This window comes from Notamacropus eugenii, chromosome 2, assembly GCF_028372415.1.
Source record: "Notamacropus eugenii isolate mMacEug1 chromosome 2, mMacEug1.pri_v2, whole genome shotgun sequence".
In the NCBI taxonomy this organism is placed as follows: domain Eukaryota; kingdom Metazoa; phylum Chordata; class Mammalia; order Diprotodontia; family Macropodidae; genus Notamacropus; species Notamacropus eugenii.
The window spans coordinates 88,047,335-88,065,852 of NC_092873.1; the positions used below are offsets into that span (position 1 = coordinate 88,047,335).

The window sequence follows — 18,518 nt, forward strand, 5'->3', positions numbered from 1 at the left end:
TTACAGTTGATCATCATACAATATTACTGTTGCTGTGCACAATATTCTCCTTATTCTGCTCACTTTACTTTTATCAGTTCATATGAATCTTCCTAGATTTTTCTTAAAGCATCTTTCTCAACATTCCTTGTAGCACAGTAGTATTCCATCCCAATCATATGCCACAACTTGTTCCCAAATGACGGATACACCCTCAATTTCCAATTCTTTGCCACAGCAAAAGCAGCTTTTATAAATATTTATGTACATATAGGTCATTTTCCTTTTCCTTGGATCTCTTTGTGATATAGCTCTAGTGGTGTTACTGGGCCCTTTGGGCATAGTTGCAAGTTGTTTTTCAGAATACTTAAATCAGTTTGCAACTCCATCAATGAATTGGTGCCCTAATTTCTTCACATCCCTTTCAACATTTGTCATTTTTCTTTTCTGTCATATTGACCAATCTGATAGGTATGAGGTGGAACCTCAGAGTTGTTTTAATTTACATTTTTCTAATCAATAGTGATTTAGAGTATTTTTTTTCATACAGCTATAGATAGATTTGTTTTCTTCTTCTGAAAACTCCATGCTAATATTCTGTGATCATTTATCAATTGGGGAATGACTTGGATTTTCATAAATTTGACACAATTCTCTATACATTTGAGAAGAGAAACCTTTATCAGAGACACTTCTATGCTTTTTTTCTCAGTTTCTTGCTTTTCTTTTAAATCTTGGGTATATCAGCTTGGATTGTTCAAAAAGTTTTTAATTTAGTGTAATCAGAATCATCCATTTTGCATCTTGTAGTGTTCTCCATCTTTATGGTCATAAATTCTTCCCTTATCCATAGTTCTCACAGGGAAAGGTTTTCATGCATCCCTAACTTGCTTATGATATCACACTTTATGTCTAAATCATATAACCATTTTGATCTTATCTTGCAATATAGTGTGAGATTTTTATACCTCGTTTCTGTCAAGCAATTTTCCAATTTTTACTGAAATTTTTGTCAGACTGTCAGGCATTTTGCCAAATGGTTGGAGTTTGGGGTTTATCAAAGACTAGATTTCTGTGACCTTCTACTACTATGTGTTGTGTACCTGATTTATTTCACTGATTCATCATTCCATTTTTTTGAGAAGTGCAAATTAAAACAATTCTGAGGAAAAACCTCACCCCTATCAGATTGGCTATTATGACTGAAAAGGAAAATGATAAATGTTGGAGAGGATATGGAAAAAAAAAATTGGGACAGTAATGCACTGCTGGTAGTGTGGATCCAACCATTCTGGAGAGCAATTTGGAATGATTTCCAAACTTCTATAAAATAGTGCATACTCTTTGACCCAGAATGTGGGCTTATCTTATGCCATGCAATTTGCTAAAGTTGCTTATTATATCAAGTATTTTTTTTAGTTAATGCTCTAAGGTTCTCTAAGTGTACCATCATATCATCTGCAAAGAATCATTGTTTTGTTTTCTCATTATCTTTACCAATTTCTTCCATTTCCTTTTATTTTCTTATTGTTATAGTTAGCATTTCTAGTATGGCACTGAAAAAGTGAATTAGTTTAAGCAGAATTATCATTTTTATTATATTGATTCAGCCTTTGCATGAGCAATTGATATTCTGATATTGAATAATGTCGGTTATGATGGGTACCCTTGCTTCTCCCTTGATCTTACTGGGAAGGCTTCTAACTTATTTGCATTAAAGGATTGTGGGGGGGGGGGGTTGTTCTCTCTTTCTATTCCCCAATGCTTAGTACATAGCAGACTCAATAAATGCTACTTACCTGGATGACTGATCATAAAAACAATCTCCAGTCTTAAAATCTATTCCTCTCATCTCTAGGAATATTCTATGAAGGTAAAATCCGCTTGATAATTTTTAAAAACTTGATTATTAAAAACAAAGATAAATACTTGTAATTATTAATAATAATTATAATAAATAATAAATAAATTCATAATTAATGCGAGATAAATATTTAAAGGGAAAATTCTGGAAATAGAAGGTCCTAAAGTTGCTTTCTGGTTAACTGGGAAATGAATTCTTCACATATGGAATAAAAGTGAATAATACAGGACTGTTGTTATTGTTTAGTTGTCTCTGAGTTTTCATGACCCCATTTGGAGTTTTCATGGCAAAGGTACTAGAGCTGTTTGCCATTTCTTTCTCCAGCTCATTTTGTAGATGAGGAAACTGAGGTAAACAGGTTCCAGGGACTTGCTCAGTAACATAGCTAGTAAATGTCTGCAGGAAGACTTGAACTCAAGAAGATGAGTTTTCTTGGCTCCAGGTCAGGCACTCTATCCACCTTGCCACCTACTTGCCATGATTATAGTGAGATTTTAACATTATTTTTAGACTCTAAGTTATGAAGTCCATGCCAGACCAACCTTAGGACTTCACAGGAGATGGTCTAAGATAACCAGAGAAGAATTCCCAGTGAGAAAATGACTTAGACTTCAAACAAGAAGTTTATATTTCTTTATGTCACAGGTTCTTCACCTGGAGTACACTGACTCCCAAGGGATTTGATGATAATTTTAAGGGGTCTGTGAACTTGGATAGGGGAAACATACATCTTTATTTTCACTAACCTATGATTGAAATGTAAAGTTCCTTCAATTTTTAAAAGTTTTTAAATAGTAATGATATTCTGATAAGGCATTCATGAGCTTCACCAGATGAAACACAAAAAGATTAAGTTGCCCTTGTCTAGGTAGAGAATAGATGGGGCAGTGAGAGAAGTAATCAAGTAACATGTCATTAGGTTAATTGGGTAAAGTTAACCATACTAATAATATATTAGGCAAATTCTTTCAGACAAAATGGATCAGTATTTAACATACATAGGTATGAATATTTTGGACTAAAACAATTCTGAGTACTAGACTTATTTTCCTGTACCAGAATGATGAGGGAAATACAACTGTATGATAGGTGCCTTTACATATTTTTCATACATACATATATATTTATATATATGTACATATATATGTGTGTCGATGTGTGTATGTATATACATATACATACATATACATAGGCATAGACACATAGTGTATTTGTGTGTATATATATATATATATATATATATGTATGGGAGATAATAACTTTTAACCAATCGATTCGTCAATAAGTATTTATTAATAACCATATGTCAGGCACTCTCCTAAGTGCTGAGGATAGAAAGACACAAATGGAACAGCTCCTGCCTTTAAGGTACTTACATCCTATCAAGGTTTATCTGGGACTAGTTCACAAATTCACAGTTATTTTGCCATCTTCACCATCCCTTTCTCCCCCTCCATAACCAATTAGCTGACAAGTCTTTCTAAATCTACTTCCATAGCATCTCTAGTATCCTTCTCCTTTTTTCCACTCAGAAGACCACTACACTATTTCAGGTGTCATCACCTCTTGCCTGGACTATTTTGATAACCTCCTGTTTTGCTCTCCTTACTTTCAATCTCTCTCCTCTTTCTCCTTTATCCTTCACAAGCTGCCAAAATAATCTTCCCAAAGCAGAAGACTGAATTCTGTTATTTCCCTGATCAACAATCTTCAATGTCTCCCTGTTTATTTTATTATAAAATATAAGTTTCTCTATTTGGAATTAAAAGCACCAAACTTCCAGACATTTCATTTTACTATATTCCATTGAAAATTTTAGTCAAAGTGGCCTACTTGCTATTTCCTGACCTTGACACTCAGACTCCTACTTCCATTCCTTTGTATAAATTGTCCTCCATGTTTGAAATGCTCATCCTCCACCCTCTAAACCTTTTGCCTTGTTTCAAGTTTCAATTGAGTCGTCTTCTTCTTTGGGAACCATTCCAGGCAAGCCTTACTTGTTACTGTTTTCACTCTCCTCAAAGTATCTTGTATAAACTTGTTTATGTCACATCCCCTTCTTAAAAGTAAACTTCTTGTATTCAGGTAGCATTTTTATATTTGTCTTTGCATCCCTAGTCTATTTTCTTGTCCATAGTAGGCTTTAAAGGTTCCTGTTTAATGGAATTGTATTGGGAAGGTCACTGGATCAGGATTCAGGGCAGTTATGATTTCTCTGGGCCTTATCATCTTCTGTAAAATTAGTGGGTTGAACTAGATAATTTCTAGGATCCTTAAAGCTATAAATTCCATGAGCCTCCTTTGTAAAAAAGAAAGTAATGCTTGTACATGCCAAAGTTCTTGAGAGGACAGAATAAGACAGTCTGCTCAACAATCTGATGTACAAGTAAGAGCTGTTGAATGCAGACATTAGAGGGACAGCATAACCTTACCTCCATAGTCACAGCAGGTTCAAACCAGCTAAAAGTAGTCTTGTGACTTCTCTGGAAACTCCCCACTGCTGTACTTGGAGCCTACTGTCCTCACCATTTGTCACCACTCTTTGAGCCTACCCAGCCTTCTCTAAGGACTTTTAGCTATTTTGCAAAACAACTTATGTAAAAGCTTCATATGGCCCCTCTGTCCCTCCCAAGCACTCCAGTACTTTGGTGTCACATGGGGTCCCAAACTGCAATTCCATTAAAATCTCCATTAAAGACTTCTGTTGTTGTTACTTTGTGGTCCTTTGTATTTCAAGCTTGATAGAACAAACTGCTGCAGCATCTTTTGCCACTTGACAAACTGTTTGATATGTAAACTTTGTCAAATAAGACTCTCTGCCCTTGACTCTGGAAGGTGCTCGGGAAGAATAGAATCTGCAGAAAATGAGAAGGTAGTGGAAAGGAAGAGAGAAAAACATTACACCTGTCTGAAATTTTCCTGCTGCATAATTTGTTTACATACCCAGTTCACATGCCTAAATTCATATGCAGGACCTTAACATAACCTCAGGGATAGCAAAGCTTCTGTTCCCACCCTAGGGAGTAAATCTCCATTCCTGCTAGGATCCAGAAAAATTTTTTTTTCGCTGATCAACTCCCATGAAGGTGGGACTCATCTGGTAAGGTTGGACAATACTTGTGCAGATGTGTGTGTGTGTGTATGTGTGTGTGTGTATGCAGTACTAAAATTCATGCCTTATCCATTAATGAGGGGCACCTGCAGCAAGAGCCAGGTGGGGATTCACAGGTACTTATCTACCACTCTGTAGCAAGGGCTGTTAGAGTTCAAGACCCTCCTCCCTTGCCTCAGAGATTCAAGGATGGAAAATATGAAGCAACTGTGTCAATGCCGCACACAGAGTAAGTGGTAGAGCCTTAAGGGATATGGATATGATTTTCCTACCTTCCCCACCACCAGTTCACTGATTTTCCAAAGGATAAGAGGTACACAAAGAAGATACCAATGGAAAAGACAACAGGATCAAAATTCTGGCCCAAAATTTCAATCTCACAACTAGTGTAGTGGGAGATGAATGTCTGACAGGGGTGAGGCATGAGCAGTGTGGGTTACAGGCACCATCAAGGACCCATTCCCACATCCATCTAGATCTATTCTTCCACATCCATATCTCTCCATGTCCATTTACCAATGACTGAGACAAGAAGGAGAAGGCTATCTTTCTCCTGTGCTGAAGGAAGGGGTTCTGAGGGGCTCAGCACCTTCCATGCAACATAGATCTTTCCCAAGCCTCCATAAGCCACCACCATCCAGGCCCATGGGGCTGAGGGTAGGAGAGGGAAGCAGTCTCAAGGCTCCTGGAACCAGGACCCTGAAAGACAGGAATTGGGGGGGAGGGGGATTACTCAGGCATAAAGTAGTCAGTAGTTTTTCCATGTTCTCAAGCCTCTCCAATAAACTTAGAACCCCTCACAGTGCCCCCATTTGAAAAGCCTCCTGCAGTCAAAAGCAAAGGAGCCCTGGAAGGAATAGGGTTCCCAGCAGCTCCTGCAACAACCCCAGAAGAGTCAGATCAGACAAGAGGAGTTGAGACCACGGCTTCAGGGCAGGGGGTTGCATGCTGGCACTTTTTAAGGAATATTAAAAAAAATTGCTATGTTGTCAAATTATTATTTTCTTTCATGAAATCACCTACTATTTCTATGGTTTGTGGGGTTTTGGGCACACAAGTTCTTTTGAAGTAATTTTTTACTTCACAATTAATCCTTAATAACAAAAAATTTGGAACAAAAACAGTGCCTACCTATTGGGGGAATGGCTAGGATACCAGGGTATATAAATGTAAGGGATTATTAATGTGCCATAAAAATGATGAAATGACTTTTTCAGAGGAAGCTAGGAACATCTCTGAAATGATGCAAAGCAAAGTAAGCACAACTATGGAAATTCTTTAGACAAGGATAAAATTATAGAGAAAAAATAGCTTTGAAAGACTTTAAAATTCTGGTGGATGTAATGATAAATCAATCAATCAATACTTTTTAAGTACCCACTATGTGTCAAGTTGTGTTCATCCTTCATTTTCGAAGAGGACCATGACATCAGAGAAATGATGATATGACTTGCACTTGACTTTGTTTTGAGTGAGGGAGGGCTGTGCAAAGTCACCAATCTCACTTTCTCAGGCACTGTGCTAAATGCTGCGAATGCAAAAGGAAGCAAAAAAACCCCAAAAAACAAACAGTCTTTGCCCTCTGTGAGGTCTCCATCTAATATAACATAGCCATGAGTCCAGAGGACTGAAGATGAAGTGTACTGCCCACTTCTTGGCAGGGAGATGATTGACTTAGAATGGAGAATGAGGAATATGTTTTTGGATATAGTTAATATGCGAATTTTTTTTGGGAGAGAGAGAAAGAAACTGAAAGACAGACAGAGAGAGAGAGAGAGAGAGAGAGAGAGATTTTTAAATGTATATTTTTATCATGGAAGTTGATGTAACCTATGAACTCTTCAGAATAATGTTTTTAAATGCATGAGATAAAGTACAAAAGACTACAAGGTGAATCAATTATATTGATATATTGGAATAAAATTTCTATTTTCTTCAGGCCACTAACATCAGACACCATGGTTATATCTATTACTCTACAAAGTGCAGTGATATCAATATAGAGAATGGTATGATCATTAGTGGTGACAATTTTGCACCAATCATTCCAAATATTTTGTATACCACTATGCACATTTATCCAATGCCTTCTTAATAAATATAATTTTGACTACTAAGATAGAAAGTGGAGAGTAGTGGTACAAAACCCTAAATGTGCATGCTGCCTACTCCAAGTTTGAGTAGTTATGCATATTCCATTCCCAGATGAATATTCCATAATTGCTTTAGACTTTTGTCCTGGAGATGGTAGACACTTTCCTATGCAGCACAGTCTGTTTGCTGTGGAGTGGCATTTCCCCTTCTTTGGAGGGGAGAGAGGTTACCAGCACAGGAGTAGTAGTTACTAGCAGTAACTGTGTGTTACCTCAAATTCCATAGAAGCAATAGTTCATTTATAATTTACAATTACAATTTACATGACCATAATATTGAAGATCTTGGCTTTTAGAAGTAGTTTTGGGTATTGTCAGTAATGTGGTTAGAATAGTTGCTCAATTGTTTCCTTTGTGACTATTTTAGGGTCTATTTTAGTAGTGAGTAAGGATCAATCCACCCCCAAAACATATATATATATATACACACACATACATATATATGTATGTATGTATGTATATATATATATATATAATGACAAAAAATATACTTATCACTTCAGCATTTAATCATTTGAATAAAATTTAGTTATATGATAACAAAAGAAAAAAAAACAAATTATGGAGAAGGAGGATGAGCAGGAATAAATTTTGGGAAAATATCTCCCAAGAATAAGTCACCTCGAAAGACAAAGAAGCAGAGTTATGGGGTTATGTAAATAGTAACTCTCAGATGACATTTTATTCCCTTTCTTACTGAGGATAATCGTAAGGAAGGGAATAAAACTGATTCCATCTTGAAGGAAGATTTGATTATCTTAGAAATTTACCACCAACAGTAAAAATCTGATAAAGTTAAACACGAAGGAAGGTATTCTCATCAGAAACAAACCTGACCTTTAGCGAGTCCTGTGACTCCAAAGCTTTCAGACTTTCCTCCAATTCCCTTCACTAAGGAAAGATGCGAATTGTTTGTGTCCTGTGAGAGAACCTAAAATCTACCAAAGAAAAAAAACCTCAAAATACCTAAAAAAAGCTGAAGCTTTTACCCACTTGAGAAGTTTTCAGTAGGCTGCATCAAATGCTTTCCCCCAGTCCCTCGAACATTTTTTTATTTTCTTCTTTTTCCATCTTTACAAAGTAATAAGTATAAGGTAAAACTCTAGAACTATTTTAATTTACATTTCTCTATTAGTGATTAGGAATATTTTATTTTCATATGGCTGTAGATAGCCTGAGTTTCTCCTCTTGAGAAATTCCTTTTCATATACTTTGATCATTAATCTATTGAGGAATGTCCCTTAGTTTTATGGAGTTGAATCAGTTCCTTATATATCTTGAATATGAGGCATTTGTTGCTAAAAAGTTGTACCAAGTTACCTTTTGTTTCTAATTTTAACTGTCAGTTTTTTTGTGCAAAATCTTTTTAATTTTGTATTATTAAAATTGTCCATTTTATCTCCTACAATTTTCTCCTTTGTGTAGTACTATTTCCAGTGACCTGTAAGGTAATTTCTTCTTTGCTTCACTAATTTTCATATGATAAGAAGTTTTATATGTTCCTCACATATCCATCTATTATTTATCTTGATATTATGTGAGATAATATTCTGGAGCTAATTTCTGCTGAACTGCATTCCAATTTTCCCAGTAGTTTTTGTCAAATTGTAAGCCCTTATCTCAGTATCTGGGGCTTTGGATTTATCAGATGCTCTAGTACTACATTCATTTGCTACTATACCTAATTATTTACCTAATATATTATTGATTAACCTCTATTTTCTAGCCTACGTCAAATCATTTTTAATGATTATTATTTGGTAATACAATTTAAGATCTGGTTGCTCTATAACTCCTTCTTTTAAATCATATTATTAAGATTCCTAGCCTTTTGCTCCTGCATATGAATTTTGATATCATAGCTCTCCATAACTCTAGTAATATAAAACAATCCTTTGGTACTTTGATTTCTTTATCTCTGAATAAGCAATTTAATTTGGATAACATTGTCATTTTTAGTATATTGGCTTGACCTAACTATACATTAGCAATGAACAATTTTCCAATTATTTGTTTGTACTTTTGCAAAGAATCTTTTGTAGTTGGATTCATATTCTGAATGTGCCTTAGTAGACAGAATTCCTAATATTTTATAGCTTCTGTAGCTATTTGGCCAAGAAGGAAAAAGATGATAATCTATGTTGAAGGATATGTGGAAAGATAGTCATATAAATGCTTTGTTGGTAGAACTATAAATTAGTATAACCATTTTGAAAAGTATCTAGAAGTTATGCAATCAAATAGTTCATAAAAAAGACTCCCATCCAATATATTCAACCTTTAGAAAAGCTATGAAATGAGTTTCTTTAGTGCCTCTAGCCCACTTCTTTGGTGACTTTTTCTGTCACTTTCAGGGTCCTTTGCATCTCTCTCATCTTTTATTCTTGCCATACTACTACTTGTGCTTCATTTTACATACACACAATTCCTTCATTGTGGTATGTTTCAGGCTGCCCATGCCCACCACTTGCCTCTCTCTATTGGGTGAATTTTAACAATTTTTCATCCAAAACTTGAATTTTATGACTTGATGCCAAAGATACAGGATGAACGACAGTTTGGAGAGCTATCTAAATACTTAATAACTATCCAAATTTTATAATTGTCAGAAGTCTCATCAGAGAATGAAAACAACCCCCATAAACCTTACATATTTGAAACCAATTTTATTGTGATGAAATTCTGGGAGGATAGTCAGCTGGTCCTTAGATTCAAGTGGATGGGGAGCATAGCTATTGCTAAGTCCAAGAAGGCTTCCAGTTGGAAAATATTTTCCTGGATCTTGAGGAATTCTCTGACTTTAGGACCTGATATGGAAAAAACTAGCATCCTACCTACTAGTGTAAGAACTAACATATAGGGCACAGCTCCTTAAAGTGTGAAATGGAATAAAACTGAATCTTTCATTATTTGAGGACACACTGATCTTTATTGGACCCTATTTATTGCACAGTGGATAGAGTGTCTGACCTTGAGTCAGGAAGACCTGAGTTCAAATCCAGCCTCAGACACTGGCTATATAAGCCTGGGCAACATATTTAATGTTATTTGTGTCAGTTTTCTCTACTATTAAAGGAGATGGAGAAAGAAATGTCGAAGCACGCTAGTATCTTTGCCAAAAAAACTCCAAATGGGGTTATGACGAGTTAGACACAATTGAAACGACTGAAGAACACAACAACTGGGTCTTGAGTGGAGCTTATTGAAGACCTTTGGGAAGCTATTGGGCTGCGGGAAACACACACTCACAGTTATACAGGAATAGATAGATAGATGATAGATAGATAGATGGATAGATAGATAGACAGACAGACAGACAGACAGACACACAGACAGATAGATAGATAGATAGATAGATAGATAGATAGATAGATAGATAGATAGATAGATAGATAGATAGATAGATAGACAGACAGACAGACATAGAGATAGACATATACAGATATAGCTATAGATATAGAAATAGATGTAGATGGTAGGGGCCTTTAGAAAGTTGATGTTAAGGGCATGCCTATTGGCTAACCACACTGTAGTATAGTTCCAGGTCCAGGGATAACATGTAACTTCTACTATTTCAAGTACTATAACAAGGCAAAGTTATATTGTAGCAACATATGCAAACTAGCAGTACAGACTGCAAGACACACTACAGACAAGGAACTATCCCCTACCTCAAGACTTTTCATCCCTTTATCTCAGTCCCCATCTGAAACCCCAGATTTAGCAGAGTAAGCAAAACAACTCTCACAAGTTTTCAAGTCTTTCCTTTGTTTCCCCTTTCTTATTGCCAGAATGCCTTCACAGGAAATAGTGCCCACCAAGCTTCCCCATCCAGACGTTGGACTGATTTATATTGGAGGAGAAATTAAGGAAAACAATCCAGTGTGCTTCCCCCTTACACTATCTTTCCTCAACAAATATGCAACAGGAAAACAATCCCAATAATTGTGAAGAAAAAATTTCAAAATTCTCTTTCACTTATGGTTCTGTCCCTGCAAAGTCAGGCAGATGGAAAGAAAGAATGCAGGGGTAGGAGGTCTAATGGGATGATCCTTCCCCTGGCGTTTAGCTAGTAGAAGTATGTAGCCATAGTAACAGGGGTCCGTGTTGGGGAAAGAAGCTAGGATGGAGAGAGTGTCAACAGAAATGAGACAACAAACAAAGGAGTATCTTAGTTTGTGTATGATGCTGGGCAGCTCTCTTAAACTGAAGAAACAAGCATAAATTAAGGAATGAAATTAGCGAAGCCATCTGAACCTTCAAGCTTTTCATCATTCTAAAGATTCTTCCTTACCATTTCCCTAAGAACTAAATCCTCTTTCACATCAACCACACACTCACCCACTATCCTTGCATTTACCACCGTCATACCAACTTCTGTATACCTCCAAGACCTTGAAGGTTTCACCTTGTCTTATGAGACATCTCATTTGTAGGCACTGTCATTGTCTTGAACGATAGGAGGGAGAAAACCCTACCTTGAACACATATCTCAGAAGAGGTGCATAGGAAGAGAAGGAGTGGGCAGAGTGGGGGTTGGGTAGCCTCTCTTCTGAGTTCCTATTTTTCTTCACTGATGGATCATGTGGACTGATGCTTCATTTCTATCCCTATGTCACTCTTTCACATATATGCAGTCTCAGCACATTTCCTTTCTTCTCTACATGGAAGAGAGAGAAAAAGTAAACAGAATTCAATAGAGACTCAAGAAAAGGAGAGCTCAGCAAATCTCCAGAGGGTATGCTGGAAAATGTTTAACAACTTTTTCTACAAAGAAAAAAAAATGTACTTAACGCATTTTAAGAATAATTCCAGTCGTTAACATTTTCTTCATCACTTATATCAACCACAGATCAAGTCCTAACTTGTAGAATTTCACAGTTCTCAATATATACATGCTCACAGTGAAAAATAATCGCATCTACAGTTAAGAATTAGATCCAACTAGAATATGTGTAGAAAAGAGGGTGAGATGGTGAGAAATCTAAAAAATATTACATAAAAGATCATTTGAAGAAATTGGAGATGTTTACCCAAGAGAAGACATCAAGGTGATAAGATAGTTATCTTCAAGTATTTGAATTTAGTTAGATATTTAAACAATTTCTCTGGGGACACATTTAGAAACAATGTGTGAAAGTTGTAGAGTGTCGATTTCACTTTGATGTAAAATTGAGATCCAAAAGGGCTTCTTTTTTTTGTAAAGATGATAACTATCCAAAAGCTGATTAGGCTACCACTGGATATAGTGAGTTTAATCTCCCTGAAGGTCTTCAAACAGGAACTAAGCAATCACTTTATGATGATGTGTACAAGGCACTGTTGTTGTTCAGATATAGATAGATCCAGTTGATATCCAAGTTCTTCTAGTTAATAGAGTTTATGATTTTGAGTTTTTAGCTCCAACCACCAATAGCCATGCCTTCAACTGCAAGTGCATTCTAAGCTCCCCAGTCACATGAACGTGAGAGGAAAAAGTTAAAAGAGCTTTGTGCAACCAGTCTCTCACCCAAGCAGAGTGAGAGATGGATAGTCTTGTGCTTTGTTTGGAGGTCGGAGGGAGATGTAGCTTTAGATTCAAAAACAAAAACCTTACAGGGATGCTGTGTAAAGGAGTAAATTGCAGGGGGAAAGGGGGATGGAACCAGGATAGCAAAGTAGAAGCAGGGACCTGCTAGAGCTCTCCCTCACAAACCCTCAAAAATATGTAAAAAATGATTTTAAACAAATTCTTGAGCAGCAGAAACCACAAAATGAAAGACTGAAGCAAATTTCCAGCCCAAGAAAATCTGGAAGTTCTATAGGAAAGGTGTACTGCAGCTGACTGGATCAGAATGCAGTTGAAAGTGGGCCATGCCAGGGCTGACATTCAGGACTTAAGGAACTGAATTGCTGGCACCTGTGGTGGATTCCAGACTTCTCAATCCACAAACATTCAAGACACCTTCTAAGATCAGTGGGAAGTGTTTCTCACTTGGCTAAGACGGGACTATGATCTGGACCCAGTCACAACTCCACCTTGAATTAGGGATAGCTGCACTTGCTGCTGCTTCTGTAGTCCTCCTTTCAACAAAGCTCAAAAGCAAGTAATTGGCTGAGAAAATGAGCAGATGGGAGGGAAAGAAGCATACTATAGATTCTCACTTTCCCAGTGAAGAAGTATTTTCTTACATTATTGGTGATGAGGAAAATCAAAACATTCAGCAAGAAGAAAATAACAGAGTCAACGATCCTGCACTCAATGCCTCCAAGAAAAATATGAATTGGTCTCAGGCCATGAAAGAACTCAAAAAGGATGTTGAAAACCAAGTAAGAGAAGTACAGAAAAACTGAGAAGAGAAATGAGAGTGATACAAGAAAATAATTAAAAAACATACCAACAAATTGATAAAGGACTATAAGAAAAAAAGCTAAAGGAAATAGGAAAAATTAGAGTAACTCAAATGACAAGAAGGTCCAAAAAAATCAATGAGAATAAGAATGCCTTAAAAAGAAAAATGATTCAAATGGAAAAAGAAGTCCAAAATCCCACTGAAGAAAATAATTCTTTTTTTACTTATTTATTTATTTAACTTTTAACATTCATTTTCACAAAATTTTGGCTTCCAAATTTTCTCCCCTTTTCTCCCCTCCCCCACCCCAAAACACCGAGCATTCTAATTACCCTTATCACCAATCTGCTCTCTCTTCTATCATCCCTCTCTGCCCTTGTCTCCATCTTCTCTTTTGTCCTATAAGGGCAAATAACGTTCTATTCCCCTTTACCTGTATTTCTTATTTCCTAGTGGCAAGAACAGTACTCAACAGTTGTTCCTAAAACTTTGACTTCCAACTTCTTTACCTCCCTCCTTCCCCACCCCTTCCCTTTGGAAGGCAAGCAATTCAATACAGGGCAAATCTGTGTAGTTTTGCAAATGACTTCCATAATAGTCGTGTTGTATAAGACTAACTATATTTCCCTCCATCCTATCCTGTCCCCAATTACTTCTATTCTCTCTTTTGATCCTGTCCCTCCCCATGAGTGTTGACCTCAAATTGCTCCCTCCTTCCCTCTTCCTCATGCCCTCCCTTCCATCATCCCCCCCACCTTGCTTATCCCCTTCTCCCCCACTTTCCTGTATTGTAAGATAGGTTTTCATACCAAAATCAGTATGCATTTTATTCCTTGCTTTAATAGAATGTGATGAGAGTAAACTTCATGTTTTTCTCTCACCTCCCCTCTTTTTCCCTCCACTAATAAGTCTTTTACTTGCATCTTTTATGAGAGATAATTTGCCCCATTCCATTTCTCCCTTTCTCCTCCGAATATATTTCTCTCTCACTGCTTGATTTCATTTTTTTACGATATGCTCCCATCCTCTTCAATTCCCTCTGTGCACTCTGTCTCTATGTGTGTGTGCATGTGCATGTGCATGGGTGTGTGTGTGTGTGTGTGTGTGTGTGTGTGTAATCCCACCCAGTACCCAGATACTGAATACTTTCAAGAGTTACAAATATTGTGTTTCCATGTAGGAATGTAAACAGTTCAACTTCAGCAAGTACCTTAAGACTTCTCTTTGCTGTTTACCTTTTCATGCTTCTCTCCATTCCTGTGTTTGAAAGTCAAATTTTCTTCTCAGCTCTGGTCTTTTCATCAAGAATGCTTGAAAGTCCTCTATTTCACTGAAAGACCAATTTTTCCCCTGAAGTATTATACTCAGTTTTGCTGGGTAGGTGATTCTTGGTTTTAGTCCTAGTTCCTTTGACTTCTGGAATACCCTATTCCATGCCCTTCGATCCCTTAATGTAGAAGCTGCTAGATTTTGTGTTCTCCTGATTGTATTTCCACAATACTTGAATTGTTTCTTTCTAGCTGCTTGCAATATTTTCTCCTTGACTTGGGAACTCTGGAATTTGGCCACAATGTTCCTAGGAGTTTCTCTTTTTGGATCTCTTGCAAGTGGTGATCTGTGGATTCCTTGAATACTTATTTTGGCCTTTGGTTTTAGAATCTCAGGGCAGTTTTCCTCGATAATTTCATGAAAGATGATGTCTAGGCTCTTTTTCTGATCATGGCTTTCAGGTAGGCCCATAACTTTTAAATTGTCTCTCCTGGATCTATTTTCCAGGTCAGTTGTCTTTCCAATTAGATTTTTCACATTATCTTCCATTTTTTCATTCTTTTGGTTTTGTTTTGTGATTTCTTGGTTTCTCATAAAGTCATTGGCCTCCATCTGTTCCATCCTAATTTTGAAAGAACTATTTTCTTCAGTGAGCTTTTGAACCTCCTATTCCATTTGGCTAATTCTGCTTTTGAAAGCATTCTTCTCCTCCTTGGCTTTTTGAACCTCTTTTGCCAATTGAGTTAGCCTATTTTTCAAGGTGTTATTTTCTTCAGCATTTTTTTGGGTCTCCTTTAGCAGGGTGTTTAATTGTTTTTCATGCTTTATTTACATGTTTCTCATTTTTCTTCCCAGTTTTTCCTCCACCTCCCTAACTTGATTTTCAAAATTCTTTTTGAGCTCTTCTATGGCCTGAGCCCATTGGGTGGGCTGGGATACAGAAGCCTTGACTTCTGTGTCTTTGCCTGATGGTTAGCATTGTTCTTCCTCATCAGAAAGGAAGGGAGGAAATACCTATTCACCAAGAAAGTAACCTTCTATAGTCTTACTTTTTTCCCTTTTCTGGGCATTTTCCCAGCCAGTGAATTGACTTCTGAACAATCTCTTCACCCCCACTTGGCCTCCAGATCTGTCCAGCCAATGCTTGGGGTCTGAGATTCAAATGCTGCTTCCCAGCTTCAGGGCTTTGGGAGGGGGCGGGGCTGCTATTCATTGTGAGATTAAGTTCAGGTGCTCAGGTGGGGGCAGGGCCGCCTTTCAGGCTCAGTTCCCTCAGGGGGTTTATGCAGAGACCTTCAACAATGAATCTGGGCTCCTTCCTGCTTGGGGAGTCCTGGTCTGCTCCAGCCTCTGCTGCTGCCTCCCCAGGGGGCCCAAGCCACGGGGACACCCCACTCCCCTGTGGGCCACCCAAAAAGAGTCTCTCACTAACCCTTGTCATCTGTGGGTGGAGGGACCCGCGTGGCTGCTGGAGATTCCTTCCCTGAAGCCCGCTTGGATCTGCCCCTCTCGGTGCTGCGTGGCCAAGGCAGAGCTGGGCTCAGCTCCTGGTGCCAGGCACCACGGACCTTGTGCATCAGGTCTCTCTGGAATAGAAATCTCGTCTGCTCCTTTGTTCTGTGGCTTCTGCTGCTCCAGAATTTGTTGGTCCAGAATCTTTTTTACAGATATTTTATGGGCTCTGGGTTCAGAGCTAGCAAATGTGTGTCTTTCTACTCCGCCATCTTGGCTCTGCCCCAAAAATAATTCTTTAAAAAGTAGAATGGAACAAATGGAAGCTAATGACTTTTTGAGAAATGAAGACATTATAAAACAAAACCAAAAGAATGAAAAATAGAAGATAATGTGAAGTATCTCATTGGAAAAACAATTGACCTGGAAAATGGATCCAGCAGAGATAATTTAAAAATTGTTGGACTGCTTGAAAGCTATGATTTAAAGAAAGAGATTAGATATCATGAGAGAAAAACATGAAGTTTACTCTCATCACATTCCACTAAAGGAAGGAATAAAATGCACACTCATTTTGGTATGAAAACCTATCTTACAATACAGGAAAGTGGGGGATAAGGAGATAAGCAGGGTGGGGGGGATGATGGAAGGGAGGGCACGGGGAGGAGGGAGCAATTTGAGGTCAACACTCATGGGGAGAGTCAGGATCAAAAGAGAGAACAGAAGTAATGGGGGACAGGATAGGATGGAGGGAAATATAATTAGTTCTTACACAACACTACTATTATGGAAGTCATTTGCAAAACTACACAGATCTGCCCTATATTGAATTGCTTGCCTTCCAAAGGGAAGGGGTGGGGAGGGAGGGAGGGCAGATTGGCAGACAGGAGCAATTAGAACACTCGGTGTTTTGGGGTGGGGGGAGGGGACAAAAGGGGAGAAAATGTGGAACCCAAAATTTTGTGAAAATGAATGTTAAAAGTTAAGTAAATTAATAAAAAATAAATGGGTAAACAGCACAAACAGGAAAGAGAAGTCGTTAGGGATTTATTAAAGTTGAACTGGTTACATTTCGATGTGGAAAGATGACATATGTAACTCATGAGAACTTTTTCAGTATTAGGGAAGTGAGAGGGGAGATACATATCTCTATCTATCTGTCTATCTATCAATCTTTCTATCAATCTATCTATCTACCTATAGACACACATATACATTTATGAATGTATATATAGTTTATAAAAATATATAAATATGTATATATGTGTGTGAGAATGTGTGTGTTTATGGGTATGTATATATGTGTATACTATGTCTGTAGAGGTATGCATAAGTGTATGGGCATATGTATGTATGCAGTTATATATGCATGCATATACATATGTGTAAACATACATATACATACATGCACAATTACATGTACATATACACATGTGTGTGCGTGTGTGTATATTTTTTTCCCCAGAAACAGAGGGCACATGATGAGCTGAATATGAAGGCAGAAAATATTAAAAAAATGAAATTTATTGTTGAGTCAGACTTACTAGGAGTAAGAGAAAGGGAGAGGTAGAATGTAGTAAATCATCTCACATAATAGAGGCAAGAAAGAGCTTTCATAATGGAGGGGAAAAGTGGGAAGATGAAAGGGAATAAGTGACCCTTACTCCTTGGGATTTGACTTCAGGAGGGAATAATATACACTCAATTAGATATGGACATCTATTTTACCCTGTAAGAAGGTAGGAGGTAAGGGGATAGAAGAGGGAAGATAATACAAGAGACAGCAAATTGGGGTAAGAGAGAATCAGCAGCAAACCTTTTTGGGGGAGGACAGGTCAAGGGAGAGAATGAAATAAATGGAGGACAGGATAGGACAGAGGGAAATGTGGTTAGTCCTTCACAACATACCTATTATGGAAGTGTTTTGCATGACTACACATGTATGACCTATATTGAATTGCTTACTTTCTCAATGACAGTGGGTGGGGAGGGAGGAAGGGATAGAACACAGAATTCAAAGCTTGAACAACGAATGTCAAAAAAGGCTTTCTGAATACAACTGAGAAATAAGATGCACAGGCAATGGGGTGGAGAAATCTATTTTGCTTTATAGGAAAATGAAGTGGAAGGGGATGGAATAAGGGTGGAGCAATAGAAGGAAGGACAGACTGAAGGAAGTATGAGAAACAGGGAAGGGTTAGCAGAGAAGATGTTGCCTGAGCTGAAACTTGAAAAAAGCAAAATGGTTTAGAAGGTGGAGGGGAATCAAAAGAACATTGCAAACACAGAGTTCAGTTTGTACAAAGGAATGGAGGTGGGACACTGAGTATCAAGATCAGGAAACAGCAAGAAGGCCA

The 18,518-nt window shown here is 37.6% G+C and overlaps 1 protein-coding gene across 1 annotated transcript in view; it reads right to left on the reverse strand.

Annotated features, from left to right (window-relative positions):
• Positions 1-11,477, reverse strand: part of LOC140522747 (BOLA class I histocompatibility antigen, alpha chain BL3-7-like) — a 38,700-nt gene extending 27,223 nt beyond the window's left edge. The window contains exon 1 of the mRNA XM_072638040.1: positions 11,403-11,477. Within this exon, the coding sequence (XP_072494141.1) occupies positions 11,403-11,477 (75 nt within the window). The remainder of the gene's footprint in view (positions 1-11,402) is intronic.
• Between the last annotated feature and the right edge of the window lie 7,041 nt (positions 11,478-18,518).